General features: G+C 43.4%; 1 protein-coding gene across 4 annotated transcripts in view; it reads left to right on the forward strand.

Moving 5' to 3' along the window:
* Positions 1-19,791, forward strand: part of YES1 (YES proto-oncogene 1, Src family tyrosine kinase) — a 201,345-nt gene that overhangs the window by 149,351 nt on the left and 32,203 nt on the right. For all 4 annotated transcript variants that reach the window (XM_029591089.1, XM_029591090.1, XM_029591092.1 and 1 more), the window contains 4 exons: positions 2,741-2,896; positions 6,831-7,010; positions 15,841-15,917; positions 17,045-17,198. In XM_029591089.1, the coding sequence (XP_029446949.1) occupies positions 2,741-2,896; positions 6,831-7,010; positions 15,841-15,917; positions 17,045-17,198 (567 nt within the window). The remainder of the gene's footprint in view (positions 1-2,740; positions 2,897-6,830; positions 7,011-15,840; positions 15,918-17,044; positions 17,199-19,791) is intronic.

Here is a 19,791-nt window from a genome sequence, read left to right on the forward strand (position 1 = left end):
TATACACCCCAGGATTCTGAAAGAACTAAAAAATGAAATTTCAGAGCTATTTCAATTAAATTGTAACCTATCATTAAAATCATCCATTGTACTTGAAGACTGGCAGGTGGCCAATGTAACCCCAATATTTAAAAAGGACTCCGGGGTTTTCCGGGGAAACTATAGACCGGTGAGCCTGACCTCGGTGCTGGGAAAAATCATGCAAACTGTTAAAAACAAAATCACAAAACAATTAGTTAGTCATAGTTTAATGGGACACAACCAGCATGGATTTACCCAAGGGAAAACTTACCTCACAAATCTCCTACATTTTTTTTGAAGGGGGTGAATAAACATGTGAACAAAGGTGAACTGGTAGATATATATTTGGATTTCAGAAGGCGTTCGACAAAGTCCCTCATGAGAGGCTTTTAAGAAAACTAAAAAGTGATGGGATAGGCGATGTCCTTTTTTGGATTGAAAACTGGTTAAAAGACATGAAATAAGAGTAGGATTAAATGGTCAGTTTTCACAGTGGAGGGCCTCAGGGATCTGTACTTGGACTGGTGCTTTTTAATATATTCATAAATGATCTGAAAGGGGTATGACAAGTGAGGTGATCAAATTTGTGGATGACACAAAATTATGCAGAGTAGTTAAAGCTCAAGCGGATTGTGATGAATTGCAGGAGAACCTTGTGAATCTGTAAGATTGGGCTTCCAAATAGCAGATGAAATTTAATGTGGACAAGTGCAAGGTGATGCATATAGGGAAAAATAACCCTTGCTGTTACACAATGTTAAGTTTTATCTTAGGAGTTACCACCCAGGGAAGAGATCTTGGCATCTTAATGATAATACATTGAAATAATCAGCTCAGTGTGTTGCGGCATCAAAAAATCAAACAGAATGTTAGGAATTATTAGGAAGTGAATGGAAAATAAAACGGAGGATGTCTCTGTATTCCTCCATGGTGAGACCACACCTTGAATACTGTGTGCAATTCTGGTTGCTACACATCTCAAAAAAGATATAGTTGCACTGGAGAAAGTGCAGAGAAGGGTGTCCAAAATAAAGGGCATGGAATGGCTGCCCTAAGAGGAAAAAGTAAAGAAGTTAGGGCTCTTCATTTTGGAGAAGAGACAACTAAGGGTGGATGTGGTAGAGATCTACAAAATCATGAAAGGACTTGAACATGTTAGTGTATATTGGTTATTTACTCTCTCAGATAATAGAAGGACCAGGGAGCGCTCCATGAAGTTAGCAAGTAGCTCATTTAAAACAAATCGAAGAAAATTCTTTTTCACTCAGCGCATAGTTAAGCTTTGGAATTCATTGCCAGAGGATGTGGTTACTGCAGTTAGTGAAACTGGGTTTAAAAAAATGTTTGGATAAGTTTCTCGAGGATAAATCTATAAACTGTTATTAATCAATAAGGAATAGTAGCTTGAGATCTATTTAATGTTTGGATACTTGCCAGGTACTTGTGGCTTGGATTGGCCACTGTTGGAAAGAGGGTGCTGGGCTTGATGGACTCTTGGTCTTGACCCATTTTGGCATTTCTTATGTTCTTATGAGTGCTGAGCTATTTAATAACTGCAGGAATTTCAGCATGAGAAGCTGGTTTCTACTATTGCTGTACCTCATCAAATATATATTTGTAAATCGGTAGTAGTCCCTTAAAGCAGACATATAGTCAATGGGGATGGGTCTGTCCTGGGAGGGGGGGGAAGTATCAGTTTTGGGAGGGGGCTTCATTGTAGTCATGCCCACAGCAGCGATGATCTTTCCTCTGGGAAGAGGTGTAAGAGCAGTCTCTCCCCTAAGGGATGCTGGCTGCTTTCATGTTGTCATGAGTTAGAGGGAGAGAAGAAAGATAAAAGCACTAGGTCTGTTGGGGGAGGGGGGGTGGATGGAGAGAGAGAAAGAGAGAAGCAATGGTGGGGTGGATGGGGGACTACCAGTGGGGTGGGAGAGAAGAGAGAAATAATTGAGTGGGGGAGGGGGGAGCTCCCCTGCATCTGCTGATTTACCCCTGTCCCCACACACTGCTATAGTCAGTCAGCCTTGGCAGGAATGCATGAACTCAACAGTGCTTTCTGACATGAAGGTAGATGTACATTTTGTTGTAGATAAAAGTAGACTTGAACAAGGTCAGGTAACATCATGTGCTAAATAAAGTCACTATGACTGTCTTACTGACACCCAGGATACTTTGCCTCCCTCATAACATTGATGTTCCTTCTCCTAGTTTATGGTTAAACTTTTTTGCTGATTTTATCAGTTAATATGTTTTATTGTAAAGCGCTTTGCTGAGTTATTGTTATCTGTAAACTGAGGTGGTGTGCCGCGGTATATAAAAATCTTTAAATAAAATAAATAAATACTGTTTTGATCGAATACATGTTGTTGTTTTTTTTAATTGTATAAAGCATATTCACTTTAGACCATTTCACGCACAAGTCTGTGACTACAGTAGCCTCCTCCCCAGCAGCACCGTTCACGTAAAGTGTGCTGAATTTCTCCGGAGCAAAATGTCTAGCAGCAAAGGGGTGGCAGCACAAGCGAGCAGCAGGATCGATGAGTGGCATCTCGTCAATTCCATTGTGGCTTGTCTGTGGCAGAAATGACTTAATCCTGGCGATCATACATTGCTTGCCTCAGTTAAAGAGAATATGTCTGTGATTTGCTTCTTGATGTGGGTTCACTTTATTAAGCAGGTAAATTTACAAGGGTCTTCTTTTTTTTAATCAATTATCCAGAGCATGCTGATGGTTTGTGCCATAGATTAACAACGGTGTGTCCTACTGTGAAACCACAGACCCAAGGGTTAGCAAAAGATGCCTGGGAGATCCCTCGAGAGTCTCTGCGGCTAGAGGTGAAATTGGGACAGGGATGCTTCGGTGAAGTATGGAAAGGTAAGCACAGGCTACGACTGGAGTGCATGAAGCCAAAGTACTGTAAATTGCCAGAACTTTGAATAATAGCATAATGGTCTTCACTCACATTTAAGGGCCTAGCACTAAAACTTGCACTAACAATTTTTTTAACTTGTGTATACTAAAAAAAAAATGTATATTCACAGTAAAATACACTAAATATTTTAGTGCACATGTTAAAAATATCTTCAATTGCACAAGAGCACTGCTAGCATACATGCTAACCCATACAACTATAACTTCTAGGCACTAATAGCATTTGCATGGTACATAGTGTGAGTTGTGACAAAAACAGCATGCACGTGCTAAACTGAGCGTGCACCGTCCTCTTCCTCGCAGGATCGGCCCCTTTGCTGCCAACCTAGAAATGTTGGCAGCAAAGGTGCTGAGGTCAGAAGCTGGAGAGCCTCTGGACCCCAGGAAAGGAGGAGAAAGAGAAAAGCAGGAACTTCCAGGAGAAGGAAGAACTAGACCAGAAACACTGGACCGGCATCAGAAGGTACCGCAGCCAGTCCTCGCACAGCCATCCCGTTGATGCCAGGGAGGGAAATCTGCCAGTCCTGAGTTCGGGTGCCAGCATCCTCCACCCCTCCACGAACACCTTGCAGTGTTGAGGCAACAGTAGCATATTGACAGCTGGCCATGCTGAAGCCTCAGAGCACTAACCACAGCATGAGCAGAAAGGGCCATCACCATAAGTCAACAAAGCAAGTTCAGGCAACTGAAACCCCCCCCAAAACCATGTCCATCTTCTGAAGCTACTCCCTTTCGTCCTCTCCCTCTCCCACAATATTCGCTCCATCCGTGCCACACAGGATCTGCCATCTCTAGAAGGCCATACCACACATCAGAGGTGGAAAGGCTAGAGCGGGGCATACAGTCTTGACTCTGCCTCGTGAGCTTCTTTCCTAATTCCTGCTTGTTTCCAACTTAATACTTTCTATGAGAGATTTACAACTCAGCAGCTGCAGCCTTGTCTCCCCACTTAAAACTGCTGTCCTGCAGACTGTTCATACCATCTGCCACCATGCAGGAAACAGGACATGTGTAATGCAATGTTTAAGCCCAGTGGTGTCATCCAAGTGAAACTTCTGCGTAGGCCCTTTTTATTTGCCACAGTTATCACATTGTTGCTCACTGCATGGTGTATGAGGCACAATGTTTGAAAAACAGTTTAGTTTGTCATTGAGTCTTTAGTTTGAAAATACATTTACTTGTCTAAATGTGGATTTTTTTTTTGTTGAGTGTTAGTGTGCGTGTTGGCATCTTTCCTCTTTGTCTGCCGCTTATCTTTTGCTCTCTCCCATGTCCTCTACTCCTTACCTCACACACTTTTTGCTGGAACAGCCCCCTCCATCATTAACTCCTCCCCCTCCCCCCATACATCCTGAAAGCTTGAACTTATGTGCACACTACAAAGTTAACACCTGGTTTGAGGCAGGTGGTAAATTCTAGGCCTTAGTGAACATGTGTGCATGGAGAAGAGCATACCACACTATTTACTATGTGCCTACCAATGCCTCGCTTGCTGCGGACATTTCTTCATGCACTTGTACACATGAATTTTAGTACATACATACATGCTTTCTTCTTTTCAGATTGCCAGATTATATAGCACATTATTTAGTGTTAATGCTAGACCCTCGGGGGGATCATTTTTATGCATGATGTTACAAAGTGTCGACAAACACATGCAGAAGTTACGCCAGTTTTTAAAAATAGATTTTTGTGCACAAGTCTGCTTAGAAAATTATCCCACTGAATCTGTTACAGCTGCCAATTAGATCACAAAAATATTTCCTGAAAATTTTCATTCACGCTTTTTTTTTTTTTTTTTGGAAGTCCAATCCCCACCCCCATTTGGACCAGATAAACTTGCGTGTGAACATGACGCGTGCAGCAAGGTTTACCTGCATATTAGATGGGCGGCAATTTTGTGAAAAGCTCATTTCTGCGCATAAAACTGTTTTGGGTTTTTCCTTTTTTCCCCCTGCAGACATCCTTTTGAAAATGAGCCCTCCCTGCACATAGATCCGTCCTTAATCACCCCCTGGTCTAGCAGGACTACCAGCGGCCACATGTTAATGGCATGCTCAAAAAAAAAAAAGGGACCAGATAGCCCAAACAGTTCTCTGAAAAGTAATGGAAGTCATTATGAGCGAGATGCTTGCCTGGAGTAAAAAAGAATGGTTAGCAAGAATCCCTATGGGGAGCCAGTGAAGCTTTAGCATCCGCCCTGTTGGGTCTTTTGAGAATGTTAAGCCGGGAGACTGAAATGGGAGCTGTATCTGCTGCATAATTGTTTTGTTAAAACTTCTTTTTTTCCATAGCACCTCACAAAAGTCTTTGGATTGGAAAACAAGAGACAAAAAAAGGTTGAATTAGCCTGTCTGAAATGTGCGAGCAGCAGCAGTTGTCAAGGCTTCTGTCTTGGCTGTTGTCCGATTGCGCTCCTTTCATAAACATTCACAGTTCAATTACCTTAAAAATATAAAGGAATCTATTGAAAGTGAGCGTGCGTCTTAGGTTCACTCATCTCAGGCTGGATATCCTGGCTGCAAATGCCTAAGAAGTCCCTCCTTTGGAAAGTTGAACATCAGAGGGGGGGAGAGGTTTGCACAGGGGTGATGTCTACAGAGGTGAGGGCTACAAAAGGACATGTAGGATAAAAAAAAACAAAAAAACTTGGAGGCTGAGATGAAGAGACTTAAAAAAAAGCATTTAGAAATCATATTTGTGGATGTGGAAGGAACTGGCTGAAGGGATAGCACTTGGTCCATTTAGAACCCAGTGCCAAGTTGGTTCCCTTGAGGGTTACTGTTTTGATTGCTGTGCTTCCCTGGAGGAAGGGGTATGAATGGTGGTGGTGGTGGTCAGGACCACACACTGTAAATATGCTGTTAGACTTGCTGATCTTCCAGAGTAGGGCTCCCTACACCTGTCCTAGGTACCCCCACAACCAGTCAGATATTTGAGATATCCAGAGTGAATATGCACAAGATTTGTTTGCATACATTAGAAACCCAGTATATGCTCATTTATCTCATGCATATTCATTGTGGATATCCTGAAAACTCAGCTGACTGTGGAGTCCCCAGGACAGGTTTGGAGGTCTGAAGGGCTTTAGATCTCCTGGGCAAATAGGTAAAACAGTGGCGGATGTTTCACACTTAGAATAATTTACTTGTGGCCCAAGAATAACATAGTGTGCACCAAATGGATGAGAGAGACCAGGACATGTTAATTAGTAATAAGCTGAGAAAGCATATGCAAATATTAGCTTCAGCAGAGCTAATGTTGATGTGAATTAAAAATGTAAGCCATAACTTTTGCTTTACAGTATTCCAGAAGCACACCTGATAAGCAGTAATACTTGCCCTCTACCAGTGAAAATTTATATTGCTATTTTATAATTTAAAAAAATCATTGAGCAGCTTTACTTCAATTCCTCTGAACCACTTGAAGCAGCCATATTAGAAAGAACGTTGCATGCCATCTTTTCCTCTGGGATCTAGGTCTGATCCCTGGCATCATATATGTAAGGGACTCAGAAGCCCAGTGAAGGTGGAATGCCGTTGCCAGAAGCATATCAGAGGTTGCTTTAGAAAGGTGTTGGCCAGTGGGTGGAATCATACCAAAGGCAAATTCTGAGCAGAGTCTGAGGTTCTGGCCGTTTAAAGAATGTCATTATATAAGTCTCAGCTGTACATCCCTCTTCAGCTATATGTGCAAGTAAGAGGGAAGAAAACATCAGATTTTTCAGTGAAGGTTCCAAGTGTCTCAGCTTTGGGCCACCCCCCAATCAGTACAGAATGTTGTAGTATAGAATACTGGCAGGAAAGCACATTTTCCAGGAAAGCAAAGTGTTTGACTAAAACTGAAGAAGTAAAATATGGAATTTTTTTTCCCCTAGGAACATGGAATGGAACCACGAAGGTAGCCATCAAAACATTGAAGCCCGGTACAATGATGCCAGAAGCTTTCTTGCAAGAAGCACAGATCATGAAGAAACTGCGACATGATAAACTTGTTCCCCTCTATGCTGTTGTTTCAGAGGAGCCAATCTACATTGTCACAGAGTACATGACAAAAGGTATTTGTTAATTAACTACAAAGAGTGTGGTAGCAAGTTGATGAGGTTAAGCGGGTTTCACTTTTTTCCCTTGGTGGATTGTTGAAAGAAGAAATCTGTTTTGTGGTTTGTATAGCATTCTGGCAGAGAGGCTTTATTCTGCAACAGATCTGTTTTAATTTGTCCGCTTTATTTGTGATGAGAGCTTTATGCAGTCAGGCATGCTGTGATGATAAAATCTTTAATATGTTAATAAATACACATAATCCTTGCCATGAGCAGGGAACACACATTTGAATTTCATAAAGTGAAAGAGCATTGTGCATTAAGTGGTCAACCTGTAATCTGAGAGCAGTTATACAGCTGACTTTACAAGGATCCTGTGCTCAGATATTCTTTTTTCTTCTCTTCGTGTTATGAACATAAGGATTTAAATATTTAAACTTTTTTATTGAATAATATTCATTTATGTAAGAGCTTTATGAACCAACAGTTTCTCTGTCGAAAAGCAGGCATGAATTAGCCTTAATGCATGAAAAACATCATCCAATGGTGCCAATACAGACCCAGCACTCGCAGCTCAGTAAAGACTGCCTTGTGAACTCATTTTTGCTTCATCCAAGTTCCTGCTCGGACATATTCCCAGTCTCTCTCTACAGTTTGCTTTCTGGCCTCTTTGTTAGTTTTTCTGCCTTGTTGCATTGCTTTGCTTTTTCAAGCCCCTCTGCCTCAGCAGCCCCTCAACAGACCTTTTCAATTCTACAAAAAAGTGTATGAAATGGAGAAGTCTGGGGCTAAGAAGATCATGCCCTCAAGGCCTGCATCTATAGGGGCCAGCTGGCCATCATAGCTTTTTCATTCGATATTGCTTTCGCTACATGGGGGCTGGATGATGATACTGCCAACTACTACAATTGCAGTAGGATGTCCCTATGGGCACAACAACACCGCATCTGGAAAATGGAGGCCCCATGGAAGGCGCAGTGGAGCCACTGCTTGTCCCAGAGTAAAGTGTCAACAGACTTTCAGCACAGAAAATTGAAGCAGGATGATGCTCACACCAATCGGGCAAGGCTCCTCCCATGTGTAGCACCAGTTTCAGGATCCAACTCTGGTCAGGGGTTGAGTGTGGCACTTAAGTGTTGGCTGTGGTGCAGAGAAAAGTACCAAAGAAGGGTGAGAGATCTCTGGGGCCTTCTCCCTCAGCAGTCTTCTGCCAGAACAGAGCCGGTTTTGACCCCAAGGCAGGGCAAGACCTCACCGGTGTAAGTGCCATCCTCATTCATGGCACAGAAGGTCTCTATGGCACTAAACCAGTACTACTTTTTGGACCCAGCATGGTCCAGAGTGCCATATGTCTCTTTTTGGTATGGAGCTCCTCCATGGTGTGGCCTAATAAGGCCCTGTCCTTGGGGTGAAACACCTTGCCACTAAAGTGTAAAAGTTCGGCTACAACAGAAGAGGTGCTGTTCATCCGACATGGTGCTGATTAATGGGAAGTCTCAATGTATTCAGCATGTGCCTCTGTATAGATTACTGGGACCTAAATACCATAACCAAGAAAAAAAACTTTTTGACTGCCTGCGAGGTGCACAAGTCTTTACCAAGTTGGATCTCAGAGGAACTTACAACCTGATCCGGTTTCGAGAAGGGAATGATTGGAAGACCGCATTTAATACCTGTGATGGGCATTATGAATACCTGGTGATGCCCTTTGGCTTGGCTAATGTCCCCGCAGTATTCCAATCAATGGTCAATGAAATCTTCAGGGACCTTCTCTACTCCCACATGGTCGTATACTTGGATGACATCCTCATTTTCTCCAAGTCAGTTCCCGCTCATTGTGACCATATAAAGCGAGTTCTGCAGAGACTGCGCATCCCTTTTTGGGGTATATTATCTCCCACCACAGTCTCAGGATGGACCCTGCCAAAGTAAAGGCCATTCTGGAGTGGCCCCCGTCCCATCGGTCTTAAGGCCTTGCAATGTTTTCTGGGATTTGCCAATTACAGGCAATTTATTCCCAACTACTCCTACTTAGTAGCCCCTCTGACCTCCTTAACTAGAAAAAGATCTGACACCAAAATCTGGCCCAAAGAAGCCACGTGAACTTTTCAGCAGCTTATGATGGACTTTATTCGAGGTCCGTGCTTTCATCATCTTGATCTGACCAGACCATTCATTTTGAAGGTAGATGCGTCCACCCTTGGGGTAGATGCTGCCCTCTTTATAGCATAACTAGAACGATGTTCTCGTGACTTACTCTTTCTTCTCTAGGAAGCTTTCCCGGGTGGAACGAAACTACATCATAGGAAACGAGAACTTTTGTTAGTTAAACTAGCCATCGATGATTGGCGGCACCTGTTGGAAGATGCCAAGCACCCTGTAACTATCTACACAGACCATGAAAACCTTGAGCATCTTGTGCAAGCCCAGGGATTGAATCCCAGATAAGCCCGCTGGTCTTTATTTTTCAATCCGTTTGATTTTGCGTTGTGATACTATTCCGCTGACCAGAACTGCTGGGCCAATGCACTTTACCGGTCATTTGATGCAGAAGAGGCACCGGAACCCTTACAACCTATTGACTCAGCTAAGATTTGGCAGCCACCCTCACTGTCCCTCCCAGTAAGATGGTGGCTCCCCGATACCTACAGGAAAAGGTTCTCGAATGGGCTTATGACTGCCACCTGTCTGGACATGCTGGTGTTGCCCACACTTGAGAATTGATTAGATGTTACTACTGGTGGCCTCACTTGAAGACAGGTGTGAGTTCCTGCTCTGTGTGCTATGCAGAAATCTGATCATGCATGGCCATGGGGGCTGCTACAGCCATTGTTGGCTTCCCCAGAACCTGGACCCATGTGGCCACAGATTTAATCTGTGACCTATCACTCTCCAGCAGCACACCAAGTATGGGCGATCATTGACAGATTCTCCAAGATGGCCCATTTTGTTCCTTGTCTGGATCCCATCAGCCTGTGAACTTGCCAAGCTTTTGTACAGCATGTATTTCCACTTCACGGACTCTCCCACTACATACTCACAGACCCAGGGGTTCCACTTAACGGCAAAATCCTGGAAGGGCCTAGGCCTGAAGTTCAGTATCATCCTTTATTTCACCTCAGCTTACCACCTGCAAATTAATGGCCAGACCGAGGGAGTCAACCAGGGCCTCAAGCCATTTCTTCACTCCTATGTGTACCAGAGACAAGATAATTGGGCCGCCTTGCATCCCTGGGTGGAGTTCACCCATAACAACCACATCAGCAGCGCTACTGGATCCACACTGTTTTACATCGTCTTTGGACACCATCCCTATATTCAGTCATCAATCCCCGTATCTGATACCTCTCCAGCAGCCACCCTGGCAGAGCAGGCCCTCCAAGACCTGTGAGTTAAGACCCAGCAACTTTTGGACTTAGCTGCTCGCCAAGCCAAAATTCAAGCAGACAAAAAAAGGCACCCTGCATCTGACCTCCAACCTGGTACTTTGGTATGGCTTAGTACTGAGAACCTGAGGTTGAAAATGCCTTCTATGAAATTTTCCCCTCGCTTTTCCCATTGTGCGACAAGGGGGCCTAGTCTAGGCTCAAGATTCCAACAACCCTGCACATACATGACATCTTCCACATCTCCCTGTTGAAACCTGCAGTCCTCTCGTGGTTGGGCTGAGCACGGCCTCAAAAACCTGAACTTTCATCAAAGAAGACACCCAATTCGAGATGTAGGAAATCCATGACTCTCACAGGGTTTAAATCGTCCTATAATATCTCATTGACTGGGTGGGCTATGGGTCTGAAGAGAAGACTTGGGAGCCCACCTGCAATCTGCAAGTCCCCCATCTCTTAAAGGACTTCCACAAAAGGGTCCTTAAATCGGGGCCCAGAAGATGAGGGAGGGGGCTTTGGAGAAGAGATACTGTTACGCCCCTCACCTCTGATCTGAAGTGACTCTAGTACAGCCTCCGGCAGCATATTCTTCTAAGGACCCGAGATACTTCCTCCAACTCTGGACTGCCTTTATAGGTCCTCTAGCCAGGACTTCCTATGGTGGTGGCTGATGAGATTACATCCTTATTATATAAGGAAGTGTCTTGCAATCAGCCACTGCTTCAGCAACAGGTGGTCTGGTGCCTTGCGTTCCAGTATATGTTGCTTTCCTTGTCTCATTCTTGCCTTGTTCCATGTTCCTTGTCTTGATTCCTTGTGTTGTCCTTCCTCCTGTGTGCTCTTTCCTTGTCCAGTACCTTGCCTGTCTACCCTTGTTCCTGGCCCTGCTTGTTTTCTTCCTTGCTTGTCTTGTTGGCCTTGTCTGTCTTTTCTCTCCTGTTTGTCTTGGACTGACTACCTGGATCATGAACTTGGCCTGGCCCTTGACCTTCTGCCGTTTGCTGCCTGCCTCAACCTCTGACCTGTTATCTGTTCTGCCTGCCACAACCCTTGCTCAGTTAGGACTCTCATTCAGCATAGCTCTAAGAAGCCACCTAAGTCCTGCTGGCTGCAAGAACCCAAGGGCTCAACCTGTGGGAGAGGCAGCTGGTATAGGTGAGGCTCCAGCCAGTCCCATCCACGGGCTTTTCCGCCAACTGCCAGAGTTGGCCTAGCGAGCTTGCTCACTAGGTGGCTCCAACCACTCTGCAAACACCAAGGGTCCACTTCCTTCAACAGTGTTAGACTGCCTACTAGACGCCAACAGGAAAAGGCATGACCTGAACCTATCTGTAGCCTAAGGCCAGGACCAATTTTTCATGTCCTTGAGGCCCACTTGCCCACTTTTTCCAGTGTGGGGTGGGAGGGTTTGAGGTTCAATTTTTCTTTTCGAAATGAATATGTTGCCAGCGACCACTGGATCCTGAAAATTGTGAAGTCTGATTGCTGTTTGCATTTTTCTTACCCTTCTTTGACTCACCTCTCTCAAACTGCCCAGCTGCAGCTGGAGTTAGTTGCTCATGTAACAGAAGGTAATTGGGCTCATCCTTTCTTAGTAGACTTTTGAGGATTCAAGATAAATTCCTTCCAGATGATTCTTCCCTTTGATCAACCAAGGAATTGAATGTGTATTCTGGACATGAAAGACTTTTATATGCATATCTCCTTTCATCCTTCCAACAAAAATTCCTTAGGTTTGTATTGAAGGACCAGTACAAGCTGCTTCCATTCGGCCTCTTTGTGGCCCCAAAAGTGTTAACAAAATATCTGGCAGTAGTGGCCGTACATCTGTGTCACTGTATATTCCTGTATCTGGACAATTGGTTGGGATGTGTCCATCTCAGACAGGAGTTCTGGATCCTAAGTGACCATTTGACGTCTCCAGTCTCTGGGGTTCTTGGTCAACTTCCCCAAGTCCAACCGCACCCCATCTAAAAGGATTCCATTCATAGGGTAGACAGCCAAAGAGAGAAGGCATTTCTTCCCATCAAAAGAGCCACATTGCTGATTGGTTTAGAGAGTTCTTTTCTACAGCAGGTCCGTGCACCAGTAAGATCAGCCTGTCTGTATATGCAAATCCTTCAGTGGGCCCTATGAAGCCAGTGGAATCAGCTCTGTCAACCATTATACCACCAAATCTTCATAACCCCTAAGATAAGGGTACCCCATCAGTGGTGGATATATCTGAAGATTCTCAAGGTGAACCAGATCCCCCAGCAATCCTGTCTATCGACACCTCCACCAAGGGATGGGGGATGCACAGAGAGGCCAGGATCTGTATGCTAGGAGTGTTCTGGCACCTGCTATTTAGCAAGAAAATATCGATCCAGATGGCACCCAAATAACCAGGCTATACATGAACAAGCAGGGAGGCAGACTTGTTTGGTGTCTGCGAAGGAAGCCTCTGAATCTGGTCATGAGCTAGTCATCCTAACACCGATCTGTAGGCGACTTTGCTTAGGCACTCTGGAAGATGAGTACTTCAGCTTCATGAGTGGTCTTTGGATCAGAGGATCACAGATGAGTTGTTTAATCTTTGGGAATGAGAGTGATCTACCTGTTGGCCTCAGAGGACAACAAAGGTCTGTCCTGCTATAATTGAGCTCCTGATGCTTTTGTGTGAAACCAAAGCACTGGTTTACACTGTGTATACCTGCCAATTCCTCTCATTGTCGGAACTTAAGGTCATTCAGGAAAAGGTGAGATTGATTCTCATAGCACTAGCATGGTCATCTCAGGTGTGTCCATATCTTGTCCATATATCACCTCAGCCTCCAGTTGTGTTGGGCCTGGTGGGGGTTTCTCCAGCTGTCTTCAAACAGTAGGATTGCAGACTCTGTATCCAAGTCTGTCATTGCTGACCCTCATAATGTGGATGTTGAGCGAGCAGTAGTCACCTCCTTACACCTTTCTAAGGACATCTTGATTTTGGATAGAAAGCCTTCTATCAGGTGAACCTACAGCTTAAGTGGAAGAGGTTCTTAACTTGGTGTGGGACCAGCTGGCTGGATTCCTTTTCCCATGGCCCAAGAAACTTTCTTCAATAGCTCTTCTTCCTCTCGTTCTCAGGTCTAAGCTCATTTAAGTGCTATTGTGGTGTATCACAAGCAGCTGAATGGCACTCTGATCTCCCTTCACCCATTAGAGTCTAAGTTCATGAGAGGTTTGTGGTATTCCAGGTCTTCAGTTAGTAAACCTTCAGTGCCTTAAGACCTTAACATGGTCCTTGCTCAAGTCATGAAACCTCCTTTCAAACTTCTTGAGTTGGCAGACTTTAAGTTTCTCACCTGGAAAGTGCTATTTCTTGTAGCTATCACTTTGGCATAAAGAGTAAGCAAATTACAGGCTCCGGTATCATATTTGTGTTACCTGAAGTTCTTTCATAAAAGGGTGCACATCCTCTCACACTCAACCTAAGTTCCTTCCAAAAGTGGTATCTACATTCCACATCAACCAAACTATTGTGCTTTCTACTTTCTTTTTAAGACTGCATGCACACAAAAGAGAAAGGGATCTTCACTCCTTGGACTGCAAGAGGCCTAGCCTATTACTTGAGGTCTCAGTTTCATCCTCTAACTTCTCAACTGATCATACCTTTTGATCCCAGTAAAGTGGAATAGGTAGTTATAGTAGTAGACTATGTAGTGCACTGTTATGCACAGGCTGGCTTATAGATTATGGACTCTGTCCAGGCTCATCAAGTGAGAACCAGGGCAAATTCAGTGGCTTATGTCAGAGTACTACCATTTGCAAAGCTACTACTTGGCCATCGAGTAGTGCCTTCACATCCTACTATTGCACTGACAACATATCTTGAAGGGACAGTAACTGTGAGCAAGCAGTTTTGTGCTGCTTTTTCATGCAGTAGTCCAATCTTCACTGGTGGTGTCAAGGTGGTTTGTTTCAATAATTGCTCTGCAACTCTCAGCTTGGGATTACCTACACATTATGACTAATTTCTGCCTGCTTGTCGACAGAGAAAGCATGTTTGCTTACTTGTAAAGAGGATTCTTCGTAGTCAGCAGGATGAATTAGCCGTACTTGATACCTGCCCACCTCCCAAAAAAGACTCCCTCTCTAAAACGTAAGCTCTGAAAGAGACTGAGAGGCTCATTAGGTAGTACGTGTGTGTTGCATGTTATGGCTAATTCATCTTGCTGTCTACAGAGAACTCTTATAGGTAAGCAAACTTGCTTTTCTCCTCCTTTTGGACGTCCAGCTGAACTGGCACCAGCTTCTGTTGGGCAACAGTGCCATGAGGCTTCATTCACATGGGGATTTGTTTTTTCCTATTTTACATCCACTCCTAATGCACTTAGCCCAGTCATTGTAGTAACATTCCAGGGGTGGAGTGGGTGTCCTGCTGGGACCCATGTACCAGGGCTCCTTCCAAAACCCTGTTCCCTTGTTTGTAGCTCCAAATCCAGCCACTAGGTGTCACCCTTTTGCAGTGACTGGGACCGTGCCACCTCTGTAGTAAACCCAGTCCTCTTCGATCCAAGGAACGATAGACCTGATCTGGGATTCGAACAGGGGATCTTTCACACAGCGATGCACAGCACTGTCATTGAACCACCAGGCCTACCCAACATACTTGATTTTATGTCACAATGAGGGTGTTTATTTTATTTTTGATCCTTGACTCTGGTGCTGACAAAGAACAAACTATGCAGTTATAAGATAGCTAGAGGTCATGTGGAATTGCTAGTCTCTGCGAGTGATATTGAATATAGAGTATGTTCTGTCAAGTATTTTGTATAATGCATACTGTTCCCTTGCTAAATTTTCAAAGGACAGACTTAGATTTGAAGTTAGCCAAGATTATAAACATGCATAATTGTTTCAAATGTAGGCCATGTTTTACTGTACATTTTACCGTGGCCGAGGGTATTTGAATGAACTCTTGTCTCCTTCATTCTACTTTGTCATACAGATTTGGTGTAGCAAGCACTTCTTGATTTGTGGCATTTCCCATGTTTTTTATTTCTGGCAATTATCCATGGTGGGAGAGAGTGAAGTTTGTGCAAGAGAGACTTTACGACTGTATGTTGGCATGGTGGTTAGGTTTCTATACTGCCAGATTAAACCTGGGTCAATTGCTTCCCATGGACCTTATCACTCAGGGTGGAAGGGCTGCAGAAATTTCATTCATGGGTCCTAGAAGAGGAGGAGGAGGAAGAATGGTGGCACCTAGTGGCAAGCCAAAGAGCAGCATTAGTGGTAACTTTTATGAGAGAGGTGCATCTTTTGCAGTCATATATAGCTGGCGTATGCTGCAGTTTCTGACGTGTATTACAGAAAAAGGGAAAACGTTTCGTGCTGGCTGATTTAGGAGGGAGAATTTTCAGGATGAAGTAAAAAAAAAAAAAAAAAAAAAAAACTGTACAATCACTTTACAAGCTCTTTATCTACTTCCACAGGTAGCTTACTGGACTTCCTTAAAGAAGGTGACGGGAAGTTTCTCAAGCTGCCCCAGCTGGTTGATATGGCCGCACAGGTATTCAGACATGCACGTTAGTAGAAGTGCATTAGGGGTTGGGTGGGCGATGCATATTGACAACAGTGAAAGCTACAGCTAACCAGTTTACGTAGTCCTTGAACTGGGGGTATGGGATGAATATACACAAGAAAAGGTTGCTTTAAATATATACATTTTCAGAGGAATCAATACCATTGTTTCCATCAAAATTGATGAGTTTTTGTTTCCCTCAAGGATATTTCCAGAAATTTTGCTTCTAGCACATCCATCAAAAAATCAGATTTAAGATCTCAAAAAATACAGGAAAGCAAATATCTCTATGAGGGAGACTAGAGGGCTTCAGGAAATTGGCAGTGGGTTACAGAACCGTTCACCTCTAGGCCACTGATTGATGGCAGAAAGAGAGTTGGTGGTTTCAGTCCAATTCCTGACATATGAATGCCCATGTCATTAAAACCATCAGCACAGCAGGGCAGTAGCTGGCATTGTCTGTCAGCAGTCTCAACAGAGACCAAAGATCGGGCATGGAGACTGAGGTATCTTCTCATAGTAACATAGTAATAACTGCAGAAAACGACCATCCGGTTCATCTAGTCTGCCCAGCAAGTTTCTTGCCGCTCCGTGCAGGCTATTCCCATGTTTTTATTAAGGGTAGTAATATTAACAATGTCACCTATAGAGGTGACCACCTCCAGAACAGGGCGCTGTTTGGAAGCTTGTATTGCTATAGCACATGTTCTATAGAAGAAATAAACATTTTCAATGCAACTTAGGAAAGAAAATATTTAGAGGGATTCGGTTTAGATTGTGAATTAATAATTCCCCAGTTTTCAATGAAAAGGATTTTTTTTCATTCTTCAGTTGGTTCTTAATTTTTTTTTCTCTCCCTTATTCTAATACACCAGACATTGTTCCTTTCTTGCTGGGCTTCTCTTTACCAATTTCTTGTAGCTGTGAAAAACACAAAAAAAAAATAAAGAAAGAAATATATATATATATATATATATATATATATATATATATATATATATAATGCCATTTCCTAGGAGCATAAAATATGAGAAACTTTGAATTCCAGTAATGGCTTTTATCAAACGTATGTGAGGGGGAAAATAATTAAATTTCTTTTCTTTCCATTTGTTGAGATTGCTGACGGTATGGCTTACATTGAAAGAATGAATTACATCCACAGAGACCTTCGGGCAGCTAACATCCTTGTAGGTGATAACCTGGTGTGTAAAATAGCGGATTTTGGGTTGGCGAGGTTAATAGAGGACAACGAATACACTGCAAGGCAAGGTAAAATGCTTTCACTGTTGAGGAATGAGTAATTTGGAACACTTTCCAGAGAAGCATCGCACAGTGTGCTTCAAAGAAAGTGCTCTGTATAGCTACAGTACCTGAATGTAATCCGTTCTGAAGTGCCGAAAAGCAGAATATAAATCAAAGAAATAAATACTCTTTAAAGTTAAGCATTCATTCATATGGAAGGAGAGCACTTCATTCCATGTCCTTTGACTTGGGCCTTCTCCCAAAACCTGAAAAGTGGAGTATTTGCCAGAACATTCTAAAATGCTGACAGTTTTAGAACCTGTTTATGCATGAAAATGATTACAGCATTGGATATGTTGTTGGGATGTTTTCACACAATTCTTTGTATGATTTTAAAACACAAATTTGCTATTATATTTTCAAATAGACGGATGTGTACAGATCCTTGAACAGCTGTAATTCCTCTTTGTAACAAATTCCTTTTTTAAAGAAAACCCTGGTTATAACAAGCAAGTCTAGTCTCCCAGAGTAAATGTATGTTTAATGTGACATTCAAATACTGTCTTTACCATGGAGGTTAAGCCATTCTTCCATGTGAAACGTTCACCTTGCAGGCATCGTCATGGCTACACAAGCTCAATCTTGCAGGGGTTGGTTTTTTTTCTCCCACAATAGTTTTATAGCCCAGGTTTCAGGGGATCGTCTTGTTAACGATCAGGTGGGGGAAAAAATATTCAGGAAACACGTAAGCTTTTCATATTAACCTATAATGCTGTATGTGAAGCGAGTTTCATCCCTGAAGATGAGTGTCTGGACTTACAACGGGACTGCAAGAAGCCCTACTACCTAATGATAAATCTAAATTCTTAGCACCATAGTCTAGATTTTGGCATGTTCCTTGAATTATCTTGAAGGGAGACAAAAGGATAGTGAAAAAAAAATCTCTTTTTTTTTTTTTTAACTTTGCTTTAATTAGGAGGAATGCGCAGTAAACTCCAAGCAGCAACTATCTAACTTGGGGGTCAGTACCAAAAGGCACGCTCCGCACAGTGCACAGTTTAATCCTCAGTGGGGGCACATATTTTGAGATGAATTTTAAAAGCATTGTTTGCATTAAAAGGCCCATATATATATCTGGAAAATGTGATGTGTGCACATAAACCATGTTAAAAGGTCCATATAAGTGTAGAAAAACATAACCTTTTTTTTTTCTGCATAAACTTGTTTTTCTGTGTGCTGAGCCTTTTCTTTGTGCACATTTTCCTGTTTGTGTTCATTTTTTTTTGTTAACTCTTGATATATTAGCATACTATTAACTTATTGCATCAGGAGTTTAAAAAATTAGCTTGTGCGTTAGCTTGTTACTGAATTTCAGCGCACAATTTTAACACTCAGCTTTTTGCATCAGCCCCTTTGATCAGGGAAGCTAAGACCCTCCTTACCTTACCCTGGATGCTGAGGGTGCTTTGGTTGAATGGGAGTGGATGCAAAATGGAGACTGCATACTTCAGAATTAAATCGTCTTGGCATTCGTTTAGCCATCTGGATGTCATGAATTCGGAAGCAGAAAGCTAATTTTCTTAGCACATAAAGGGGTAGATTTTAAAAGCCCTGCGCATGTAAATCCTGCAGGATTTATGCGCGCAGGGCACTCGCGCGCTGGCGCGCCTATTTTGCATAGGCTGCTGGCGCGCGCAAAGCCCTGGGACGTGCGTAAGTCCCGGGGCTTGCTAAAATGGGCGGGGGGGGGCGTGTCTGCGGTCCGTGGGCGTGTCCGAGTGCCCCGACACAGCGGCCTGTGTCTGGGCCTGGCCAGCCGGCGCACGCAAGTTACGCCTGCCAGCAGCAGGCGTAACTCCATCGAACAAGGTAGGGGGGGATTTTAGATGGGGGGTGGGTTAGAGAGGGGAAGGGAGAGAAAGGTGGGGGGGGGGACAAAAAAAAAAGGTCCTTCCGAGGCCGCTCCGTTTTCGGAGCGGCCTCGGAGGGAACGGAGGCAGGCTGCCGATTTTGCGCAGCCTTGCGCGCGCCAACCCCAGATTTTAAAAGATACGCGCGTATCTTTTAAAATCCGGCGTACTTTTGTGCGCGAACAAAAGTACACGCGCGCACTGTTTTTTAAAATATACCCCAAAGTGAATAGCCTTTCACATTGATCCAGTTCTTAGGACTATTTTATCGTGATGAAAAACTAAGTAAAACGTATTACAAGATGAGGACTATAGAATGCAGTACAGTAAACGTCACCTAATTGGCAAATACTTGGTTAAGGTTGTCATTTGCAATGGCTGTTTCTCACCATCTCTAGTTTACGGTCATGTTTTTTGCTGCTGAATCGGAAACCAAACCTTCCCAGCTTCTTTGCTTATGGTAAGACCCACCTAAGTCCTTGATTTCAGGAAGGATCCTTTTTCCCAAAATCTCACTCGTGCTCCTGAGTTGCCAGTTCCTTGTTCCCATCGCCCCATTTTTATAAACAGGAGAACATGAAATCTTGTTTTCCACTTTCCCAGAGTTGCATTCCAAGATCCTCCTTCCCTCCCTAACCACCCCTTCCCCCCACACACACACGCAATATACCTTTCTAAATTCAATATTATAATACCGGCTTCCTCAGACA

Source organism: Rhinatrema bivittatum, chromosome 2 (genome assembly GCF_901001135.1).
Source record: "Rhinatrema bivittatum chromosome 2, aRhiBiv1.1, whole genome shotgun sequence".
Lineage (NCBI taxonomy): Eukaryota > Metazoa > Chordata > Amphibia > Gymnophiona > Rhinatrematidae > Rhinatrema > Rhinatrema bivittatum.